Source organism: Equus quagga, unplaced genomic scaffold (assembly GCF_021613505.1).
Source record: "Equus quagga isolate Etosha38 unplaced genomic scaffold, UCLA_HA_Equagga_1.0 153_RagTag, whole genome shotgun sequence".
NCBI classification, from domain to species: domain Eukaryota; kingdom Metazoa; phylum Chordata; class Mammalia; order Perissodactyla; family Equidae; genus Equus; species Equus quagga.
Window position 1 is genome coordinate 2,863,110 of NW_025796915.1, and position 23,432 is coordinate 2,886,541.

Consider the following 23,432-nt stretch of genomic DNA (forward strand, 5'->3'; position numbering starts at 1 on the left):
GCAGGAGACACTCAGGAGGGCTCAGTAAACAAAAGAAAATCGCCATGACTGATTTATAGCTGTTTTATAATGTTAAAAATGTTTATTTTTTCATTTAAAGTATTGTAATGTCATTACAAAAGGTGCCTATGAGAAACAGAGGAGGGAAAATGCCTGAGCCACCCCCCACCAAGCATTCCTGGTTAAGCCTGTTGGTGTGTTTCTCATTTCCTAGGCACACAGTTGCAAGGAAAGTAAACCAGCATTTCAAGAGGGATGCGTGCTGGCACCAGAGCCCAGCTCCTGCCTCCTAAGGTAGGCACACAGGTCCAAGAGTTGTCTTTCTCCTGGCACAGTTGACGGACCTGACTTCCTCCTGGGACAGTGCGAGCTGACCTCGCCTGGCTCACCTGAGCTGCCACACTTGCCCTTTGCACTCAGCTGTTACCACTTCCTTCACCCAGCTCCACCCTCCCGCCACGCACCCCCAGCCTATTACCAAAGTGAAAGCAAAAAGCTCTGGACAGAGTATTCTTCTGATGCTCCAGTTCAAACTGCTTTGCAGCTGAAAGCGGGAAGTTGTTACCCGGCCCCTGCCCCATATGACATTAACCACAACCCTGCTCAGAACAAGCCTAACTGTTGTCTTTAGCTTGCAGGAAACCACAGAGGAAGAAGATGGCTGAACAAAACCAGTCAAAACCGGCTGAAGGCAACAAGGCAGTCTGACTTGACCTGACAGACCTCGCAGCTCACCAGACGCTTACTGTGATACATTACTATACTACAGAACATACCCACCGACACCACGACAGTTTACAACCGCCACGCAATGGCAGGCTATAACCAAATGAGGAAAGAAAAGAGGTGGCACCGTTGCTCCCCAGAACATCCCGCCTCTTTCCCGGAATAACTATGACGATTCCTCCCTTTCATCACCTAGACCTTTGCTCCACTTCTCCAATTCTTTGGCTATTGAATAAAGCTTGTGCTATTGAATGCTCAGCTTACGTCTTGTTTCAAAGTTGCGACACGGAACAGAGGAAGAACTACAAGAAGAAGGGCAAGAGTCTTACTCTAGTTTCTCCCCTCCACCAGTATGGGGAGACAGTTCAATCGGTAACAAAGTCACATCAAGACAAAGACCTGGCAAAACGCCTCAACCATCCACAAGACTGCAGGGGCCCTCTTGCTGTTCATTAACCAGCAACTGGCACTTGGAAGAAAGCCGAGAGCTGTGATCCAAGGCACTTTTCACTCTTACTCATGTGATTTATTTGGGGACATTAGTCATTCTAGCATTGCTGTAATACCAAAACAACCTAAATATGCCCCAACAGGGAACTCGCTAAATAAAGTATGCCAAATCCATTCAGTGGATCACAGTGCAGATGCAAAAAGGCCTCAGGAAGCTTCCTGCCTACTGACAGGTAAGAATTTCAGAATATCTCATTGAGTGAAAAGCCCCGGCACAGTACTATGTATATGGGATTATGCTACCTTTGTGCAAAAAAAAAGGAAAGGAAAACAAATGTTTATAATCATATTTGCTTGTAATTACATAAAGAAATTCTGGAAGGATATGTAAGAAATTGATGAAGAACTGGACAGATGGGGGACACAGAGTGAGACATTATTTATCACTTTTCTACATTTTTATTTTGACCATGTGATTGTGTTATCTATCCAGAAAATAAAATAAAATGTCCTTTAACTTTTGAAGCTGTGTATATGGGACTGCAGTACCTAAGACAGTTAGGAGTTGGCTTCTTAGTCTTGCCCCTAGCTCGCTGTGTAGCCTTGGGTTAAGTCACACCCTCTCTCTGGGCCTTAGCTTCATTCTCTGTAAAAGAGGCGGGTTGGACTCCATGCTCTCTTCCTATCCTAGCTCTGAAACTCTCAGATCCTAAGTCCTGCTTTCCTCAGGAAGCCTCTCCTGATTGCCTCAGCCTGCAGCAATCTCTCCCTCCTATGGGCCATGCCATGACAAAGCTACAAAGGCTTATTGCCCCGACCACCCACACCAGAAGACCTGCTTTCCATGGAGGACTGGTCAGTCCTGGGCCCAGATGCCTGACAGGCAAGCACATGCAAACCTGGATGACAAGGATGGGGAGGAGACCAGACACTTGGTGCAATAGGGAATAGAGGGAAGTTATCCCGGCCAAGAGGAGCCAAGCATGCAACCACCCAAGAGGGCAAGTTAAAGGGATGCCACCACATTTCCACCCAGGGCAGTAGAGGCAGGAGTGAGTGCATCAAGAATGAGCGAGCTTCCTGTTCCTGGAGGTGTGTGCATTGTGGGGCATCAGAATTTGCCACCCAGAATGTGTCTCTTTGGCTTATTTTTAAGAACAAAAAACTGGAAAGAAACTTTGAGCTTCCCCCTAACTGCCTAAAGAATTTAAGATTAGAAGGCCTGTTCTAGGAAGGAGCCATCACCATGATAACTCTAGGTGTGGCAGACAGGAAAGCACCTAGCAAAGCTCATTTTATCAGTTCTCTCTCATTGTGTATAGATGGCCCAGCAAACATTAGTTTACCAAACATTTGCTTTCCCATCTCCCTATGAATTGCCTTCCTCCTCTCTGAAGCCCCAAACCACTAGCCCCAACATCCTCCTTTGTCTTTAGCTGAAGATGGTAGTAACGGTGGGGGCTTTGGCCACTTTGGCAAGTTACTCGGTTCTCCTGGGTTTCTCCTATGTATATATACTATTAAACTTTGTTTGGTTTTCTCCTGTTATTCTGTCTCATGTCAATTTAATTGTAAGACCAGCCAGAAGAACCCAGAGGATGCAGGAGTGTTTCTTTCTCCCATACAGCATGAAAGCTGGACAGGTATAGGTCAGGGGCACTGCAGAGAGAATGCCAACATTAGAGGGGGTACGGGCACCTTCCAACCCTGAACAACTATGGTTCTTGGATATATGCTGACCCCGATGGATACACACTGATGGAAGCCAGGCTGCTGGGATCAAGGTCTGACTCCTGGCCCCATTCTCCATTCCTCTCCAAGAACCACGAGTGGGGGAAAAGGAGAGGAAGGTCCACATGTTGACCCAGGAAAAGGCTCACATATCTGGGGTGGAGTAGAGGGAGGGGACAGATCATCTGCCACATCCATCAGGGCCACCTACCAGTGATCACCTCATTCACTTCCTGTACTCCCCTGGTCTCACCCCCCTGAACCCATCAAGAGCTACCTTGGCATGTAGGAGCTCTGAGTCAGCCAGCCAATCCTTCCCTTCCTCCCTCCCACTGACAGCTCCAGTCCAGCCACTTGCTGTCCCTCTCTCAGGGGCTCTCCTTCCTCTGTTGCCTACAGACACAGGGACAGCAAGACTCAGTTTACTTCCTGACACAGGGAACTTCCAACCTGCTGGCCTGCTGGATTGTACTGCCTCCCCTTCAGACCTCAAACCCATCTCACCAGGTCAACGTCAGAAGCGTCTGTGGGAGTGCTAGGAGCCTCTGGGCTGGCTCTCCTGGGTGGAGCTGCATCTGGAGAACACAGAAAAGGTCACAGGCAGTTCAGGGCCAACCCTGGCAAGAGGCATCCTGGCTTGGGACAGTGACAGAGGGAACGTTCCTGTTGCTTTTCCAGGAGACCCATTCTCCAGGGCCTCTCACAGCACTGGGGTAGTTCCATGGAGGGGCTGGCAGTTGGAAGAAAAGCTCCCAAACTGCAATGGGCATGAACCCAGCGAGAAGGAGAGTGGGGTGGAATCAGAGAGCACTTGCCTTTGGCTTCAAACCCCAAATACATTTCTCTTCATCTCTGGGCCACCACCAAGGCAAGTGTGGACAATCCTAAAGGCGTTATTGCTCACTGAATTCTCTGCATACAGTGAGAACTCCGAGATACTCTTCCTGTTTTTATTAAGTCTAAATCTCTCATGCTTCAGAATAAAATAACTCCCTTCTCTGCCACTGCCAGTTTACAAAACCCAAAACAAGCTGTTTAAAATCTGTGGGGCCATTTCCTGTATATGGGGTAATATACAATACCTAGGTGGCGGAGGCACAAGTCCATGTCCATTCTAGGATTATGTATACTTCTATGAGGTCACATCCATTAGCTCCAAGGGTAGGAGTGGGCAAGCTCTCCATCCCTAGCACCTGTCCAGGTGCCTTCAGATTCTGTAGCCTCCCTCCCCTTTCCCAGTAAGGGCATCCTCACACCAGCTGTTCAGAGCTCAGATTCCAGCCTAGAGATTTTGCTAAAAAGCCATTAAAGCCTCCTCCCCTTGCGGGCCCTCTTCTGCACTCCCCTCCCCACGTCTCTTGAAAGCTCCCTGACACCCCCAGCTCATACAAACAGAGCTGCTACTACTCCCAGATTTGGACTGCAGAGTCAAGCACTGTCTCCTTCTCCAGCTACTGATGTGCCCCATCTTGTCTCCAGCTGGACTGGACAACTCAAGGCCAGGAACTGGTCTGCTGTCTCCCCACTTCCCAATACCAGACAGGACCCACAAAGGTTGGCTGCTGGTCCAGATGGCAAGCTATCCTGGAGCCAAATGATCTCCTTCACTGAGCCATAGCCTGGTTTTCGGCAAGCACCTAACCACCCCAGGGGGTTTTCTCAGCCCCCTTCCACCCCAACCTCATGTTCCAGCTGACTTCTCTGTTGCTGGACACAGGTGGCTTAAGAGAACTTCCTGAAGTGGTTGGTCCCTCCGGAGCTAAAATGACACGGGCTCTCAGCTTTATAGTTTCTTGACTACCCCAGGGTCATAAAATCACAGCTAATCCATAGGATCTTGTAAATTAGTAAAACGTGACCCCTATGGGGGGCTGCAGCCCCATGTCAGGGCATCCTCTCCCCCTTATCCTGTGCCCTGGAACCTACGATGTGATCAAACTCAAGAAACTTAATAAAAACTCCACGCTTTCCTTTTCTGTCACATGGAAATGATCTTTTCTGTCCTGCCTTCCCCAGGGGGCAGCAGCAAGGCACAAGTCCTTAAAGGTAAACAGGCCAGCCATGAGGGTGTCTCGGGTGCTTACCTGTCCCCTGGGTGATGCAAGAGACGAGGTCCTGCAGGCGCACCTTGAATTCGTCGAAGCGATCGGTGCGCACCACGGCTTGCAGGCTCTGGGGCTCCTCCTGGCGCAGGCGGGAGAGCGCCTCGCGCAGGAAGCCATGCATGTCCAGCACCTCTTGGTCCGAGGCATAGCGCTTCATCCTCTGCACCAGCGCGCCGCCCATGCGGATGCGCTGCAGCACAGCGTCCAAGCGGCTCAGCTGACCCGCTATCTCTTCGTAGTCGCGCTGGTACCGCGCGTTCACCCCCTCCAACAGCTCGCGCTCCTGCTCCCGCACGTGGGCTACGACCTGGCGCACACGCGCGCGGATCAGCTCCTCGGTGTCGGCGCGCACGCGGCCCAGCTGGCTGACGGCCGAGCGCATCTGCGCCTGCGCCGTACCAAACGCGCGGTCCTGCTCCTGCAGCGCCTGGGTCATGGCGTCCAGCTCCTCCTGCCGCTGCTGGATCTCCAAGGTGATGTCGCACTTGAGCTCGCTGTGGCCGCTATCTAGCAGCGCGCACGAGCAGCACAGCGGCTTGGAGCAGCCTCGGCAGTAGATGCTGTGGACACACAAGGCCGGCGTGATTTACGGCTATCTTGCTTTTTTTCCCTTGAAATTTTTGTTATTAAATTCCTCTTCAAAAGTTACAAAACTTTGAATTATGATATGTTTATAGTTTCGTGCCTTTCCCAATTCAGCGTCTGTGGTTATGGTAATAGTACCCAAACTACCAATAAAACATTAGACTATAAAAAAGTTATCAAAGTAACAATAGCTGGCTTCTATCTGAAACACTGTAAAGATATATAAAAAGAAAGTTAATCATCTCTTCCCACCAGTTCTGAATTTCCTTTGCCCACCTCCAAGCTATCCAGGCAAGCATCCTGGGTGCATCCTTCCACACCTCTCTCCACTCAAACCACCTTAACAGAAATAATATCCAAACTATGCAGCTGCTGGCAGGAGTCTAAGAACTTGATCTATTTTATACCATTTAATCCTCACTAGAGCCTGTTAGGGGAGAATTATTGTTATCTTCATTTCACAGATAAACTGATACATTCAGAGGTTAAATAACTGGCTCAAACGTCTACAACAGGGGGTGGCCCCGTGGCCGAGTGGTTAAGTTCCCGAGCTCCACTGTAAGTGGTCCAGTGTTTCATTGGTTCGAATCCTGGGCGCGGACATGGCACTGCTCATCAAGCACGCTGAGGCAGTGTCCCACATGCCACAACTAGAAGGACCCACAACAAAGAATATACAACTAGTTACCAGGGGGCTTTGGGGAGAAAAAGGAAAAAAATCTTAAAAAAAAAAAAAAAAGAGATCATGCCATACCATTAGTTTGTAACTTCCTCCTCCAATTTAACTTTCTCTAGGTCTGTAAGTAGAGATCTAATACATTCTCTTTAATAGCTCCATTATATTCCAGATGGACCACAACAGATTCATTCATTCTCCCGTTAATGGACATTCCAGTGATTTGGTGATTCTTTTTTTTTTTTTTTGCTAATATGGACAATGCTTTATGTAGCCTAATGCATGGATGCTTTTGTTTCTATGAAATAGATTACAAATAATAGGATTGCTAGATCAAAGAGTGTGAATATTTTTAATATTTTTATTTATTTAATATATTTTAGCTAGCAGACACTTCCATAGCAATTACTATGTGTCAGACACTATTATAAGCCTTTGAAAAACATGAAGTCATTTAATCTTCCTAATAATCCTACGGAGTAGGAACTATTAGCATCTCCATTTTAAGGACGGGGAAACTGAACAAGGGGTACGATCACTTGTCCAAGGTCACACAATTAGTAAGTGGTAAAGTCCAGATGCAAACTGTAGTAGGCAGAATAATGGCCTCCATCCAGGTACTAATTCCCAGAACTTGTGAATATGTTACCATACATGGCAAAAGGACTTTACAGGTATGATTAAACTAAGGATCTTGAGATGGGGAGATTATCCTGGATTATCCAAGTGGACCCAATAAGACAAGAGTCCTTATGAAGAAAAGAGGAGGAGGGTGGGAGAAGGGAGACGTGATGATGGAAGCAGAGGTCAGAGTGATGCTGTCCTGTGGCCTTTGAAGATGGAAGGGGGTCACAAACCAAGGACTGCTGGAAGCCTCTAGAAGCTGGAAAAGGCAAGAAAATGGATTCTCTCCAAGAGCCTCCAGAAGGAACACAGCCCTGTGGACACCTTGATTTCATCTCAGTGAGACCCATTCCAGACTTCTGACTTCCAGAGCTACACAATAATAAATTTGTATTGTTTTAAGGCCTGAAATTTGTGGTAATTTGTTGGAGTAGCAATAGGAAATTAATATAAAAACCCAGGCAGTCTGGCTCAGACTCCGCGCTCTAACCGCCACAATGCTGCCTCTCCAAATATTACCAGGAAAAATATTTAGTTACTTCCCCAGAAATACTGCTGTAATTTACTCTCATCAGCAATGATAATAATGTCACCCCATAGGAGAAAGAATCTTAGCTGGGGCCACTTTGGCTCAATGACTGAGATAACCTTGTCCTGAAACTGCCAACAGAGAGCTAATGGCTAACCTGATTGCCAAATCATGGCAGCAGGTACTAGTTGTCAGCTTTGCTGGCTCCCAACCTTCCCAAGGCACCCAAGGTAAGGTCCCAGGGCTTGATCCTCCTCATCAAACACAGGAGACTCATTCCAGGCTAGCAGAGGTTTCCTGGAGAGCCCAGAGTGTGGGAAAGGGGAATGGGGGTTGCCACCAGTCATGAGCATTCAGCTCCTCTAGCCTTGGGAAATCTGACCTAAGTGACAGAGACCCATCACCCAGAGGCAGGGCCAGTGACTGAGGTAAGTGGCAGCTGGAGCAGAGAAAAGAGCTGGGCAGATGTGGATCCAACCTCAGCTCTGTGCCCTTGGTGGGTCACTTAACCTCTTTGCACCTCAGTTTTCTTATCTGCAAAACAGGGATAGTTCCCACCTCACATGGGAGAGCTGTAGGGGATCAAATGAGGGAAGTCCTATATAAAAACATTCTTAACGAAGACTATGATTATTATAGTTGACAGAAATATTAGTGCTCACCAATGACACAATTAATGAGAAATGCTAAGCAATTATGAAAAGAACTAATAATTCTACAGAGGGCAATTTGGCAATATCCATCAAAATTACAAATGTATTTATCCTTTGACCCAGCAATCCCCCTTCTAGGTATCTATTCTGCAGCTCTAGCTCCACACTTACAAAAGAACATGCAACACAGTCCGTAATCGCAAAGAACAGAAACAACTTAAGTGTCCACCACTCGGCAATGAGTTACACAAATTATGAGGCACCCATACAATGGAATACTATGCAGCTGCAAAACCCTGAGCAAGCTCTTTATATGGAAAAATCTCCATGGTAAATGAGGATAATAACAGGAGTATTAGGAGGATTAAATGAGTTTATATGTATAAAAGTCTAGAATAGTGACTAGATATAATGAGTGTTCAATATTTGTATTATTATGATGTATATTTTAAGTAAAAAAATCAAGGTGCAGAAATGTACATATAGGATACTACCTTTTGTGTAAGAATGGAGAAAAGTAAGGATATATACATATTTGACTGTATTTGAATAGAGAACAGAAGGACACACAATTTAATATAAGTAGTTATGAGATGGGACGGGACAGAGGTGGAGGGAGACACTTCCCTATATGACTTTGAGGATGCTGTCATGTCTGAGCCCTGTGAATGTATTACCTATTTCTTAAGTCAAAGAACAGAATTCTAATAAATGTAACTATCTAGGGTGTAGAAGTAAGGGGAGGAGAGCTAGACCCAGGTGTCGTTTTCCTGCTTTGGACCCCTGGGAGACGGGCTGAGTGTGCAGCCAGCTTCCCCTCCATAGAGAGGATGCTCCATGCCTGGGAAGCGTACACTGCGGGTAGTCTGACTGGAGGGAGAGCAAGACTTTCTGGGTTGACCACAGTCTCTGCTGGGTCCTATTCCTAAGCCCCCTCTGTCCCAAATGGGGTCTCCCTAGGGAAAATCAGCAACCACTCCCCCTCTGGACGGAGGTGGACAAGTGGCAACAGGTCTCTGTGAATTGGTTGGACTGAATCAGACCACCTTGGTCTAAAAGCCCTCAGTCTTCTGATAAGACTGAGGTGCAGACCCTGAATCAGAGTGACCCATCAAAAGGCTGCCACTCAGGACCAGGAATGAGCTCCTGGGCTCAGGATTCCTTCACTCTCACTCAAGGAACATTTATTGGGCACCTACTGTGCGCTTAGCACTTTAGGGGAGGCAGAGGTGAGGTGGGTACCTGCCCACAAAGAGCCCCATGACAAGAAGCCAGACTTAACAGACACAGAAAGGTGTAGCTTGGAAAGCAAAATTACAGTTATTTGCCCCTAGAATATTCAAAAGAACAAGCTAAAACACCACAGAATTAATAAGAAATTGCTCAGCAAAGTGGCTGGATTTACACTAGAATTAAGAGAAGAAAATAGCTAGGGCCGGCCCCGTGGCCTAGTGGCTAAGTTCGGTGCACTCTGCTTCGGTGGTTCGGTGTTCAGACCTATATCACTTGTTGGCAGTGACACTGTGGCAGCAACCTACATACAAAATAGAGAAATATTGGCACAGATGTTAGCTCAGGGTAAATCTGCCTCAGCAAAAAAAAAAAAAAAGAGAGAGAGAGAGAGGGAGAGAGAAATAGCTTAATTCTATCCCAGCAAACCTAATGAAGAAAATATGAAAAAAAAATTCCATGCCCCCATTCACAACAGTAATTTAAAATAACATGCTAAAAACAAACAAAAACCAAACAAACCTAGACATGATCCTAACGAGAAATACATAAGATTTATATGGAGAAAAGGACAAAAACCCACTAAGAGATAGAGAAAATCTAAAAAACAGAAAAGTGTATCAAGGTCCCCAACTGGAGAGACTAAATACTATAATACTAATTCTCCTAGAGTTAATATAAAGGTTTAAAGCAATTTTAATCAAATTATGAATGAGATTTTGAAATTTAACTGATTCTAAATTTCACATGATGAAATAAACAGATCAAATAGCTGACATTTTCAAAAAATCAGTGTAAGGAAAGGGATTTTCTCTGCTAGATAACAGGTTATAGAACTACTATTATTAAAAGTGTGGTGTTAGCCTAAGAGTCAAGAGAAAGATCAGCAAACAGACCCGACTGTCCTGAAATAGGCTGTGGCATCTATAAGAATGTAATATTTTATATAATAAGGAACGCATCCCAAACTAATGGACATTACAGGGGTTTTCAACAATTGGAATCAGGAAAACTGGCTACTGGGGGTAAAAAAAACAAGTTAGAGTTTTGCTTCGTACAACAGACCAGGATACATTTCCGAAGGATCTCAGAGTTAAATGTGGAAAATAGCACCATGAAGATGCTATAGTCGACTATTCACTCTCATGACAGTAAAGACCTTATAATCACTGAAGAAATGGAAGAAATCACACTATCAACAGACGCGACTGCCTGAAGACTCAAAACGATACATTTTTGGAAAGACATTCACAACCTCCTATTCTAAGAAAAGCTCACTATGGAACACCAAGTGTTGTTCATTTTGTTTTGAATGATTAAAGAGATAGCAGTGGGGCTGGCCCCATGGCCGAGAGGTTAAGCTCGCACGCTCCGCTTGGGCGGCCCAGGGCTTCACTGGTTCGGATCCTGGGCGCGGACATGGTACCGCTCATCAGGCCACATAGAGGCAGCGTCCCACATGCCACAACCAGAGGCACTCACAACTAGAATATACAACTATGTACTGGGGGGCTTTGGGGAGAAGAAGAAAAGAAAAAAGAAAAAGAAGATTGGCAACAGATGTTAGCTGGTGCCTATCTTCAAAAAAAAAAAGAGAGAGAGAGCAGGAAGGAAAGGAAAAAGTCTATATTGATAATAGTTACCTTCTTTTTCTTTCTCCCTCCCCCTTTTCACCTATTTAGATTTTCCAAAAGTTTCCATAATCAATTCTAAGCAAAGGAGTTTGCACTTTAAATAGGAGGCAATGGGGAACCCTCAAAAAACATCCCATCTAGGAATTACAAGAAAGCTCTTTCTCTTCTTTCCTGAGGTGTATTGCTTTGCTCATCCCTTTATGAGCATTCAGTGAACTGATGACCTTTTTAATATTTTAATAGAAGCCCCGACACATGTCCTGAGTTCTCAATCTCCCCATCCTAAAGCTGCCTGTCTCTAAACTGCCATGCCAGAGACCACCTGACAGCAGAAATTGTATAGGTTCTGGAGGTGGGCAGACTTGGGCCTGAATCTGAGCTCTTCCAATTCCTAGCTATGAGGCCATGAGTAAACTACTTTCTCTCTTGGAGTTTTAATTTCCCATCTATAAAATGGGGATAAGGATGCCTCTTTCACAGACCGTTGCAAGGACAAAGGTGGGCTGGTGTATGTGAAGTGACTTGCACTGTGCCAGGTATACACTGGACATTCTGGAGCTGTGAAAGAAAAGAGGATGTTAACTGCACATGTACACACAGAAGGGTGCCACTCAGAGTGCAACAGGAAAAGTAGCAAGTGCAAGACATTTTTAAAGCATTACATAAGTTATATGTTAATAAAAGAGATTCAATCTTTGGAGCAAAGTTGATCACTTGGGGAAATTCATTGAGTTTTATAATAATGTACTATAATTATACGGTACTGGATATTAATGAACATTAATGCAATATGAATTTACATGCCAGTAAATGTTGCAAGACCATAGAACACAGTTTATCACATAGATAAGTGCAGTGATTATCAAGCTATTTAAATCTGATCTAATTTCAGTAAATGAAATGGCAGAGGAGATGGATGAAACAACCAGTTCATTAAAGCCATGAGTGAGAGTAACTAAAGCCATGGATAAGAAAAATGTTATTTGGTGATTAAGGTAACAATAACTTAACACTATATTAGTTAAAAAACATATGGAATAAACAGGCAGCTCTTCTATTTAGACAGGGCAATTTCAAAATACCTCACCAACTCTAACAGCTTTGGCAGAACGAATCCAAATAGTAAAATATGCCAAAGCAGGAATTTGTTACAAAATTCAATGACTAAAGTTAATCATTCAATGTTAATAGAATCTGGTGACACAGAAAACAGGCAGTAACTCCTGATGTGACACAAACAATTTTGATATTCTCAAGTACTTCTATAAAAATGTGTATAAAATGATTTCATGTAGCTTTGAATGTATACTGTGGTTCTGATCTTCATTACTCCTTCAATAGTCATTAAATAAATAAGTTTCCCCCAAATTGTTGTAATACTGTTAAGATTAGTAATCTGAAAAACCTAAAAATAATAAATTAAAAATTGTAATACTAATGGTAATAAAGCAAGAAGAGGAAACTAAAAAGGAAAAGAAAGAGGAAGAAAGAGGAGGAAGAGTAACGTAAGAAAATTTCATTGAAATAATAAAAATTTTTAGATTGAAGGGGCATGCCAGATTCCAGAATAATTTGATATAAAATGCTCAACACCAAGACAGCTTAGTTAAATTAATAAACTTCAAGAATGAAAAACATCTTTAGGCATCAAGACAGAAAAGGCAAATAAATTTGGCCCCATGAACATTGATGCTGGTAGACAACACAGCAGGGTCTACATGGTTCTGAGCAAAGAAGGGCCCCAGGCTTGTACCCAGCCAAGACGGCGTTCAAGTATATGAGCAACCAACAGACATTCTCAACACCAACAGACTCCAGGACAGAAGTCCTTCTTGAAAAAAAAACTGCTCATTGACAACATCCCTCCAATTAAGAGCCAAATAAAAATATAGAATTCCTGAAAAGTGATGTTGAAGTAAAAGGACCACTGCTGTGCATTAGAGCCATTGTGACATATGACCAAGACCAGAGAGACGCGAGCAGACCATCCTGATCTTTCTTAGCAGAGACTAGTTACTATTGTCTAAAATGGAAGTGTTTCATTAAAAACAAACTATAATGACTCCAACATCTTAATGTCTTTGTCATTTTTTTGCTTTATCTTAGAGACCTTTAAGGAGATATTTTAGGATGAAGAACTATTTCTTTGAAGTTTAGCAAGTCCAATTTTACTTCAGTATCTTTTTCTTCTGTTAAAATGAAGGGAAATTAAATTTAACATTGTTTAAATTGCATAGTTTCTTTTAATAATCTAATTCTAAGGGAAAATACACTCGAGCTCTAAACAAGTAACTTGCAGAATCCTTTTCTGCAGCTCAGCTGGTAGCTAGTTGAGGACCGCCTGCACAGAGAGGCTAGCGGTACAGGAAAGGTGTGCAGTCTGCAGTCAGGGAACCCCGCAACCTGTTCTGGCCCTGGCTCAGACAAGACCTTCTAGTTGAGGGTTAGCTTCCATTAACACTCTGGCCTCTCGTCTCATTTATACAATGGGAGCGGCCCTCTCTTCCTCAATAATCTTACAGGAGGGTGAGGGAATTAAGATAACAGCGTAGGAAAAACATCTCAAAAGATAGGCAAGTGCTCTACTGTGTTAACAAGAGGCAGAACTCACCCAGAACAGCCCATTCTCTGATCATATTGGAAAAGAGAAAGCTTCCTTCTGGAAAGCGGCTGCCCAGGTCCCAAGGGGACAGGAGCGTCACTTGAGGCTGGCTTCAAACCTGTCCCTGGCACTTCGGTTTCTGCCCCACTGCATTCCAGACACCTGGAATCTTTTCTTTGCTTTCACTTGAAGTGGTTGCAGGACATTTTTCTAAGATGTATTAAGGACATATTCCTCTTTCTTTTTATACCATATGGAATTGGCCTTTCCCTTTAGGGAGATACAGACTCCCCACTCTCAGCCCATGAGCTTTGGGGGAGCCCATGTCTGACACCTAAGTCAATCTGAGTAATCCCCACAGCCTCAGTGACCCTTTCATGGACAGGAACCTGATCCAACCCTAGACACGCTGAGCCTTGGCTTAGAATTCCTGGAAGAGATTCTTGTTCTTTCCCACTGGATTTGAGGATGAGGGTGTGTAATGGAGCTGCTGCAATCATCTCGCAACCGAGAGGGAGAAATCCTTCTGTGAAAGGAGCTGACTTGGAGGAAAGCCAGGTCTCAAGAAATACAGAGAAAGCAGGTCCTGGTGACGCAACTCGAATATATAATCCGGTCAAGTCAGAAGCCTGCCACAACCCTATTCACTTAAATAAGCCATTCACCCATTTTTTGCTTAAGCCATTAACTAAAAGTTTGTTACTAATTTATACATTTGTTTTAGTTGCAACTCATACAGACCAATCTTTTCAAGGTCCAGCTCAAATATCAACTCTTTCATCATGGTTTCCCTGATCCTCCCAATTAAACACAACTTTTCCCTCCTTAAAACAGTCACAGCATGGCCAATTGGGTAAAATAACAAGACCCATATATATGCTGCATACAAGAGACACACTTCAGACCTAAAGACACTCCGCAAACAAAGTGAAGGGACAGAAAAAGATACTCCATGCAAATGGCAAAGAAAAGAAAGCTGGGTTAGCAATACTTTTATCAGACAAAATAGATTTTAAAACAAAAACTGTAACAAGAGACAAAGAAGGGCACCACATAATGATACAGGGAACAATCCAACAAGAGGATAGAATACCTCTAAATATCTATGCACCCAGCATAGGAGCACCTAAAAATATAGAGCAATTATTAACAGACATAAAAGGAGACACAGATGGTAACACAATAATGGTGGGGGAATTTAACACTCCGCTTACACCAATGGGTAGACCATCCAAACAGAAGATCAATAAGGAAACATTGGCCTTAAACGACACATTAGACCAGATGGACTTAATAGATACATACAGAACACTCCATCAAAACCCACAGAATACACATTCTTTTCAAATGCACATGGAACATTCTCCGGTATGATCTCCCTAATATGATCACATATTAGGCCACAAAACAAGTCTCAATAAATTTAAGAGGACTGAAATAATACCAAGCATGTTTTCTGACCATAAAGGTATGAAACTAGAAATCAGCTACAGGAAAAAAATCAGAAAAGCCACAAATATGTGGAGATTAAACAAAATGCTACTGAACGATTGGGTCAATGAAGAAATCAAAGGAGAAATCCAAAAATTCCTGGAGACAAATGAAAATACTACATGCCAAAATTTATGGGATACAGCAAAAGTGGTTCTTCATAGCAATTCAGGCCTACCTGAACAAACAAGAAAAATCCCAAATAAACAATCTAACATTGCACCTAAAGGAACTGGAAAAAGAAGAACAAACAAAGCCCCAAATCAGCAGAAGGAAGAAAATAACAAAAATCAGAGCAGAAATAAATGAGATAGAGACTAAAAAAACAATAGAAAAAAACAATGAAACCAAGAGCTGGTTCTTTGAAAAGATAAAAAAAATTGACAAACCTTTAGGTAGACTCACCAAGAAAAAAAGAGAGAAGGCTCAAATAAATAAAATCAGAAATGAAAGAGGAGAAATTACAATGGACACCCCAGAAATACAAAAGATTTTAAGAGAATATCATGAAAAGCTATACACCAACAAATTGGATAATCTAGAAGAAGTGGATAAATTCGTAGAATCATACCACCTTCCATAACTGAATCAAGAAGTAGAGATTTGAGGGGCCAGCCCCGTGGCCAGGTGGTTGAGTTCACGCACTCTGATTCAGTGGCCCCGGGTTTCACTGATTCAGATCCTGAGTGTGGACATGGCACCACTGGTCAGGCCATGCTGAGGTGGTGTCCCACATGCTATAACTAGGAGGACCCACAACTAAAATATACAACTATGTACTGGGGGTATTTGGGGAGAAAAGGCAGAAAAAAGAAACAAAAAAGAGGATTGGCAATAGTTGTTAGCTCAGGTGCCAATCTTTAAAAATAAAGAAGAAGAAGTAGAGAATTTGAATAGACCAATCACCAGTAAGAAGATCGAAACAGTAGTCAAAAACCTTCCAAATAATAAAAGTCCAGGACAAGACAGCTTCCCTGGTAAATTCTACCAAACATTCAAAGAAGACAATACCTATCCTTCTCAAAGTCTTCCAAAGTTGAAGAGGAGGGGGAGCTTCCTAACTCATTCTACGAAGCCAACATTATCCTGATATCAAAACCAGAAATGGACAACACAAAAAAAGAAAATTACAGGCCAGTATCACTGATGAACGTTGATGTAAAAATCCTCAACAAAATACTAGCAAATCGAATACAACAATACATTAAAAAGATCATACACCATGATCAAGTGGGATTTATTCCAGGGATGTAGGGATGGTTCAACATCCGCAAATCAATCAATGTGATACATCACACTAATGAAATGAAGAATAAAAATCACACGATCATCTCAATAGATGCAGAGAAAGCATTTGACAAGATACAGCATCCACTTAGGATAAAAACTCTGAATAAGATGGGTATAGAAGGAAAGTACTTCAACATAATAAAGGCCATATATGATAAACCCACAGCTAATATCATTCTCAATGGAGAAAAACTGAAAGCTATTTCTCTCTAAGAACAGGAACCAGACAAGGCTACCCACTTTCACCACTCTTATTTAACATAAGTACTGGAAGTCTTAGCCAGAGCAATCAGGCAAGAAAAAGAAATAAAAGGCATCCAAATTGGAAAGGAAGAAGTAAAACTGTCACTATTTGCAGATGACGTGATTTTATATCTAGAAAACCCTAAAGAATCCACTAAAAATCATTTAGAAATAATAAATGAATATGGTAAAGTTGTAGGATACAAAATCAACATACAAAAATCAGTTGCATTTCTATACACTGACAATGAAGCAGTAGAAAAAGAAATTAAGAATATAATCTCATTTACAATTGCAACAAAAAGAATAAAATACCTAGGAACAAACTTAACCAAAGAGGTGAAAGATCTGCACACTGAAAGCTATAAAACATTGTTGAAAGAAATTGAAGAAGACAAAGAAACGGAAAGATATTCCATGCTCTTTGATGGAAAGAATTAACATAGTTAAAATGTCCCTACTTCCTAAACAATCTACAGATTCAATGCAATCTCTATCAAAGTCGCAACAACAATTTTCACAGAAATAGAATAAAGAATCCTAAAATTTATATGGAACAACAAAAGACCCCAAATAACCAAAGGAATCCTGAGAAAAAGAACAAAGCTGGAGGTATGACACTTCCTGATGTCAAAATATACTACAAAGCAATAGTAACCAAAACAGCATGGTAAAAAGAATGCAAAAGAATGAAAGTAGATCATTATCGTACATCATACACAAAAATTAACTCAAAATGGATTAAAGACTTGAATGTAAGACCTGAAACCATGAAACTTCTAGAAGAAAACAGGCAGTACGCTCTTCGACATGGGTCTTAGTAGCATATTTTCAAGTACCATGTCTGATCAGGCAAGGAAAACAACAGAAGAAATAAACAAATGGGACTACATCAAACTAAAAAGCTTCTGCACAGCAAAGGAAACCATCAACAAAACGAAAAGACAACCTAACAATTGGGAGAAGATATTTGCAAACCACGTATCTGATAAGGGGTTATTAATATCCAAAATACACAAAGAACACATACATCTCCACAACAAAAAAACTGACAACCCAATTTAAAATTGGGCAAAAGATCTGAACAGACATTTCTCCAAAGAAGATATACAGATGGCCATAGGCAAGTGAAAAGATGTTCAACATCATTAACTATCAGGGAAATGCAAATCAAAACTACAATGAGATGTCACCCCACGCCTGTCAGAATGGCTATAAATAACAAGACAGGAAACAAGAAGTGTTGGAGAGGATATGGTGAAAAGGAAACTCTCATATACTGCTGGTGGGAGTGCAAACTGGTACAGCCACTATGGAAAATAGTACGGGGATTCCTCAAAAATTTAAGAATAGATCTACCATACAATCCAGGTATTCCACTGCTGGGTATTTATCCAAAGAACATGAAGACATGAATGTATAAAGATACATGCACTCCTATGTTCATTGCAGCATTATTCACAATAGCCAAGACTTGGAAACAACCTAAGTGACCATTAAGAGATGAATGGATAAAGATGTGGTATATATACACAATGGAATACTACTCAGCCATAAGAAACAATGAAATCCAGCCATTTGTGACAACATGGATGGACCCTGAGGGTATTATGCTAAGTGAAATAAGTCAGACGGAGAAAGTCAAATACCATACGATCTCACTCATAAGTAGAAGATTAAAACGACAAAGAAACACATAGAGACAGAGATTGGATTGATAGTTACCAGAGGGGAAGCAGGGAGAGGGGAAGTCGACAGGGGTGATTAGGCATATGTGTATGGTGATGGATTGCAATTAGTCTTTGGGTGGTGAACATTATGTAATCTACACAGAAATCAAAATATAATGATGCACACCTGAAATTTATATAATGTTATAAACCAATGTTACCACAATAAAAAAAAATGGTCCCAGTGCTTTATCCTGAGACCTATGAGTCTCTGCCGTGGAACACAGCAACTTATCCATAGGCAGAAACCCTCCATAGATTCAGACTTCAGAGTCAGGGATCCTTATTCGCCTGTTAACAGTGATCACAATGCTGGCATGAAATAAATGCTCAATCAATGGTTTCTCAATGGCTGGATGGTCAGATGGTCAGATGTGGTTCCAGGCAGTTTAATTTTATGAGTTAGGAATCAAGACAAAAGGCTGTTAATTTCAAGTCTGACTGTCAAAGATTCTTCTAAAACATCTGAGGCCTCCATCCCTGAGCAGCAAAGCCCACTCCTTACAGCTGGAGAAAGCAGAGATGGGGATTCAGGAGTAGTGAGACAGGGACGCCAACCCTAACCCTGGTCTTGGCTTGGGTCACTTTAAATTTCTCGCTTCTTTCTCCAAAACATAGGTCACCAGGGGCGGGGGAAATCCCTTTTAACCACATATTATTCAACCAAGTCTACCTTCAAGGTCCCCCCATGAAAGGAAAAGCAGTTGCCCCTGGCTCTGAAACCAAGTTCCCCAGATGAGTTCAGAGAAAAATTTGAAAATGGGTTGTTCGTAGCCTAACTCCTGGCAGCAGCCTTTCTTCTGCCCATGTGGTGCTCCTCACAGCCAGCATTCAATCCCAGTGAGATCTCAATCCCCAATAAGATGCAATTTACTGATAACTTCACGGAGGGCTCCAGGCAGGGCAGCCAGACACCCAGGCTGCAAACCTCAGGAGCACTCACTTGATTCATGAGGGCTAGGGGGCTCCTTAGAGTCTGCACCCTTGGCGCCTGGCTTTCTTCCCCCAGCCTGACCCTAAGCACACCCATCTGAACCTATCTTTTCCATTTCCATTCAGCCAGCAGCCCTTCTCTTCCTTGCCATCAGCTCTGCCACTGCATGATGTCCACCTCTGCCATGACCCCTCCCCTCGGCTGTCCAGCATGCTTCTCCCCGACCTGTTGCCAATCGTTCCAACTTCTGTTCTTGGGAACTCTTTTCCCAGTTCATGATCTCATCACACCTCTCAAACTTGATTAATAGGTCTTCTGTTTTCTCCATTCAACTACAATTCAAGCTCTTTCTGGCTACAAGCTTTGATGGCCCTGGATTAATCCCCCGTCCCCCACCAACTGGCCAAGCTTTGGAATCTGACACTCAGACATGGGTCTCAACTCCACCTGCAGTCCTAGACCCATATTACTCGTGGGTGGAAGGCACTCCCCAGCGCTCCCAAGCAGACATGATGGGAAGGTGGGTAGCCACTCTGATCTGCAGGTCAAGCAGGCCCCGGCAACACGAGACTCTGGCCTTTTCTCCACCCCTCCATCTCCGCACTCTTGCAGGCCTCACTCCCACCTGCACTATGGCTTCAGTCTCCCAATGGGACTCCCTTTTCCCTGGTTCAGATTCTTTGCTTCAGTTTCTGTTGGGTACATATCCCCAACAGTATGGTGGTTAAATCTCCTCAAATCCTTTATGGAATGGGTGAAATATACATAAGCATACAGCCAAAGAAACAAATACTAGTCTCCCTGCTCCCAAACTTGCTCACTTCAATCAAAGTACCACTTTGATGGATGATACGATCATCCTACTCTCTGCCTTAACACCCATCAGTGGGTTTCCAACACAGCCCCGCACAGGGTCCCTTCACACTGTGTTCTCCAGGATATTCACCGGTAAAACAACAGTAAACTGCAAGAAAAAGGACCAAGCTAAGAACATTCTATGTTCTAGAAATTGTAGGACAGAGTCCTAACTCCTCCAGGCCCCCCACGTCTCACCCCAGCTCACCCTTTCAGCCCCTGCCCTCATGCACACCCTTTACTTGCAGTACCTGAAATGCAGCAGACCTGATAGTGCCCCTGTCTTTGCACACAACTTACCCCCTTGCCATTTCTCCTTCCTTGCATGTCAGGCTAAGTGTGACACCCTCTTGGACTCTGCCTTCCCCAGTCAAAGCAGGCTGGGCAGGTGGCCTTTTTGGAGATCACTCACCTTTGTGACTGCCTTCCTTATTCCTTCCTCTCGTAAATAATCAACTGAGCACACACCAGATGTCAGCCCTGTGCTAGACGGGGATACTGGCAGGGGAAAATGTAACACTGAGGACAGTGTGATGCCAACGTCCTATCAGCACGGAGTGAGGCTGGTGAGCAGGCTTCCGCTGAGCTGGCTTCCTTGCTGCACTTTGCAGCCTTGACTATTAATTGTGGATCTGTTGCTGTGGCCACCAGACTGTGACCTCGTGGAGGGCCAGGGCTATATCTGTTCATGTTTATACCCTAGCACCCAGCAGAGGGCCTGCCACACAGTACAGCAGGAAGGAGGGGTAAAAGAATGGACTCCACAGGCCTGGTGATCAAGAGCCAGCAGCCCCAGGGCAGACACTCTCAGGCTGAGTTCTAAGTTGTAAAGCCACCTCTGGGGCTGCTCTCTAGGGTAAGCCCTAAATTAGCTCTATGTGGAAGGGTGGAGTGGTTCACGACCTGAAGAAAGTTGTGGGTTATTTATGGCACTGAGGTATTGCGCAGTAAAAAGAAGCTGAGTTTTTCAAGGAATCACTGGTAAATTTTGAAACGATGTAAGCCGTATGTGCGTGTATGATTTTTAAGCAACATGACCAGGTTTCTGAAGCCATCCACCAGGCTCAAGGGACCAGAATCCTAGCCTCTGGCTAGCGGGACCAGCCTTGCCCATTGTACCAGGGGAGGAATCCATCCGGACCCCCGCGTTAGAAGTGGGACCACTTGTAAGCTGCCACCTGGGCTCTATGGGGGAGGCCCTGTCCTCACCGCGGGGTGAGAGGTGTCACTTGGGGTTTACACAGCTGCTGTTGGCCTATGTCAGCTACTAAAACTCTGCACTGTGGATGTCAACATTTACACGTGAGCAGATAACACAGAACCATGGGACCTGTAAAGAGAATCAGCAGCCAAAATGGGGACCAAACTGATTCTCAGCCCATACTGAGAAAAGGGTAATGTAAGAAACACAAACCTTCTAAAAATTCTAAGTTTGTTTTTCAGGGAGATTTAAGAACATACTACACTGGAAAACAACAGCAGGCTGACAAGAAAAAGCATCCTAAGAACATGAACCTTTCTCGGCAATTAAAAAACACAACGGCTAGGGAAAAAACCAAACCCACAAAACTCCACACATGCAGCAAAGAGAAAGGAGTCTCCTAAAAAAAACAGTTGGTCAATTAGAAAATCAATTCAACAAACTCTGAGAATCTAGAAGAAAAAAGGCAAAGTAACAGAATTAATGAAAAAAAAGGTAGATGGATTTGGAATTCTAATCTCTACACAACAACAGTTGCAAAAAGAAAACATAAGCAAATGAAGGGAAATCAATTCACAAAAAACAGAAGACAATTTCTTTGATCTGAAGAAAGACTTGAATTTTCAGATCAACAATATCATGGAAGATTATTGAGGAAAGAAAAAGGACCTAGCTCTGGATATAGCTTGATCAATCCTTCCCAAGAATAAAGAAAAACTTCTATAGAAATCCTTAGCAAACAAAAAACAGATTACCCGCAAAGGAAAAATAATTAGACAACTGAATTCCTCACCTGCAAGAGCGGAGGCCAGAAATTTATGAAGCAATGTTTATACATTCCAAGATGAAAGAACTGTGATTGTGACTTCAGACTCTTAAACCTAGTGAAGCTTTCCTTTCTGTGTGACATGCAAGTTAAGACACTTAAGGTCTCAGAAAGTAAACTCTTTCTGAAAAGCAACACCAAAAATTACTTGAAGCATTCCAGCCAAATGGGAAATTAATCACCTTAAATAATTCAAGAAAGGAGAAGATATGCTATAGAAAAAATTATGTGAGCAATGAAACCAATTAAAATCTAAGATAATACATAACAAGTGGGTTATAATGTGATGATGACACTTAATAACTGTTAAGAAAGGATGCTTGGAATAGAAAAGGCATAAAAAATTTGGTAATAATCTAGAATTAAAATTTCATGTTATTTCAATTAAATTTGAGTCTGGGAAGGGAAAGAGGAGTGAAGAAAAAGTATGCTAAAGGTTTTATCCTATCTAGAAGAATAGTCATAATCTACTCTTGATTGAGAGATACACACACATATGTTTTAATATGTTTGTTAAAAACCTAAACAAGTGTACAAAGAGGAGATATATTGGTGTATGTGTGTGTGCATGTGCTACATAAAGAATACATATTTTTTTAAATCCTAGTAATATGTTAGTCCAAGGAATATGGTAGGCTCCAAAGAAAAGCTCAATATTGTCTCAAATATAGAACTCTTACACGTTAACTGACCATAATGTAGAAATTAACATCAAATATAGAAACCTAACATCACAAACCACTTGAAAATTTCAGAAATTACTCTTCCCAAAACTCATCCATCAAACAGAAAATTTTCCAAAAGAGAAAAGATTGAAATTATATATTTTTGAGAAATGATTGACTATGTGAACACTACTTATCAAAGTTATGGGATGCAGCAAAAGTCATATTCAGAGGAGCTTATTAAACAATAAGGATAGCAAATAAATGAATTAAAGTTCATTTATTTAGTTCAATGAGTTAGGTGATGAATAATGACAAAAATGTAAAACAAAGAAAATGATGATAAAAACAAAATGATTAATTAGAAAAAAGAAAAACATTAATATCCGTAAGCAATAAAAGGAAAGACCAAAAGCTAGTGCTCTCAAAAGATCACTAAAATAATTACAAACATACAACATTAGAAATAAGAAAGGAGGGGCCAGCCCCATGGCCGAGTGGTTAAGCTCGCTGGCTCCGCTGTGGCAGGCCCAGGGTTTTGCCAGTTCGGATCCTGGGTGCGGACATGGCACCACTCATCAGGCCACGTTGAGGCAGTGTCCCACATGCCACAACTAGAAGGACCTGCAACTAAGATATACAACTATGTACC

The 23,432-nt window shown here is 42.8% G+C and overlaps 1 protein-coding gene across 3 annotated transcripts in view; it reads right to left on the reverse strand.

Annotated features, from left to right (window-relative positions):
• The window catches only part of LOC124233089 (protein PML-like), a 46,709-nt gene that overhangs the window by 17,990 nt on the left and 5,287 nt on the right, over positions 1-23,432 (reverse strand). For all 3 annotated transcript variants that reach the window (XM_046650190.1, XM_046650191.1, XM_046650192.1), the window contains exons 3-4: positions 4,992-5,572; positions 3,412-3,482 (exon numbers count right to left, since the gene is read on the reverse strand). In XM_046650190.1, coding sequence (XP_046506146.1) covers positions 3,412-3,482; positions 4,992-5,572 — 652 coding nt within the window. The remainder of the gene's footprint in view (positions 1-3,411; positions 3,483-4,991; positions 5,573-23,432) is intronic.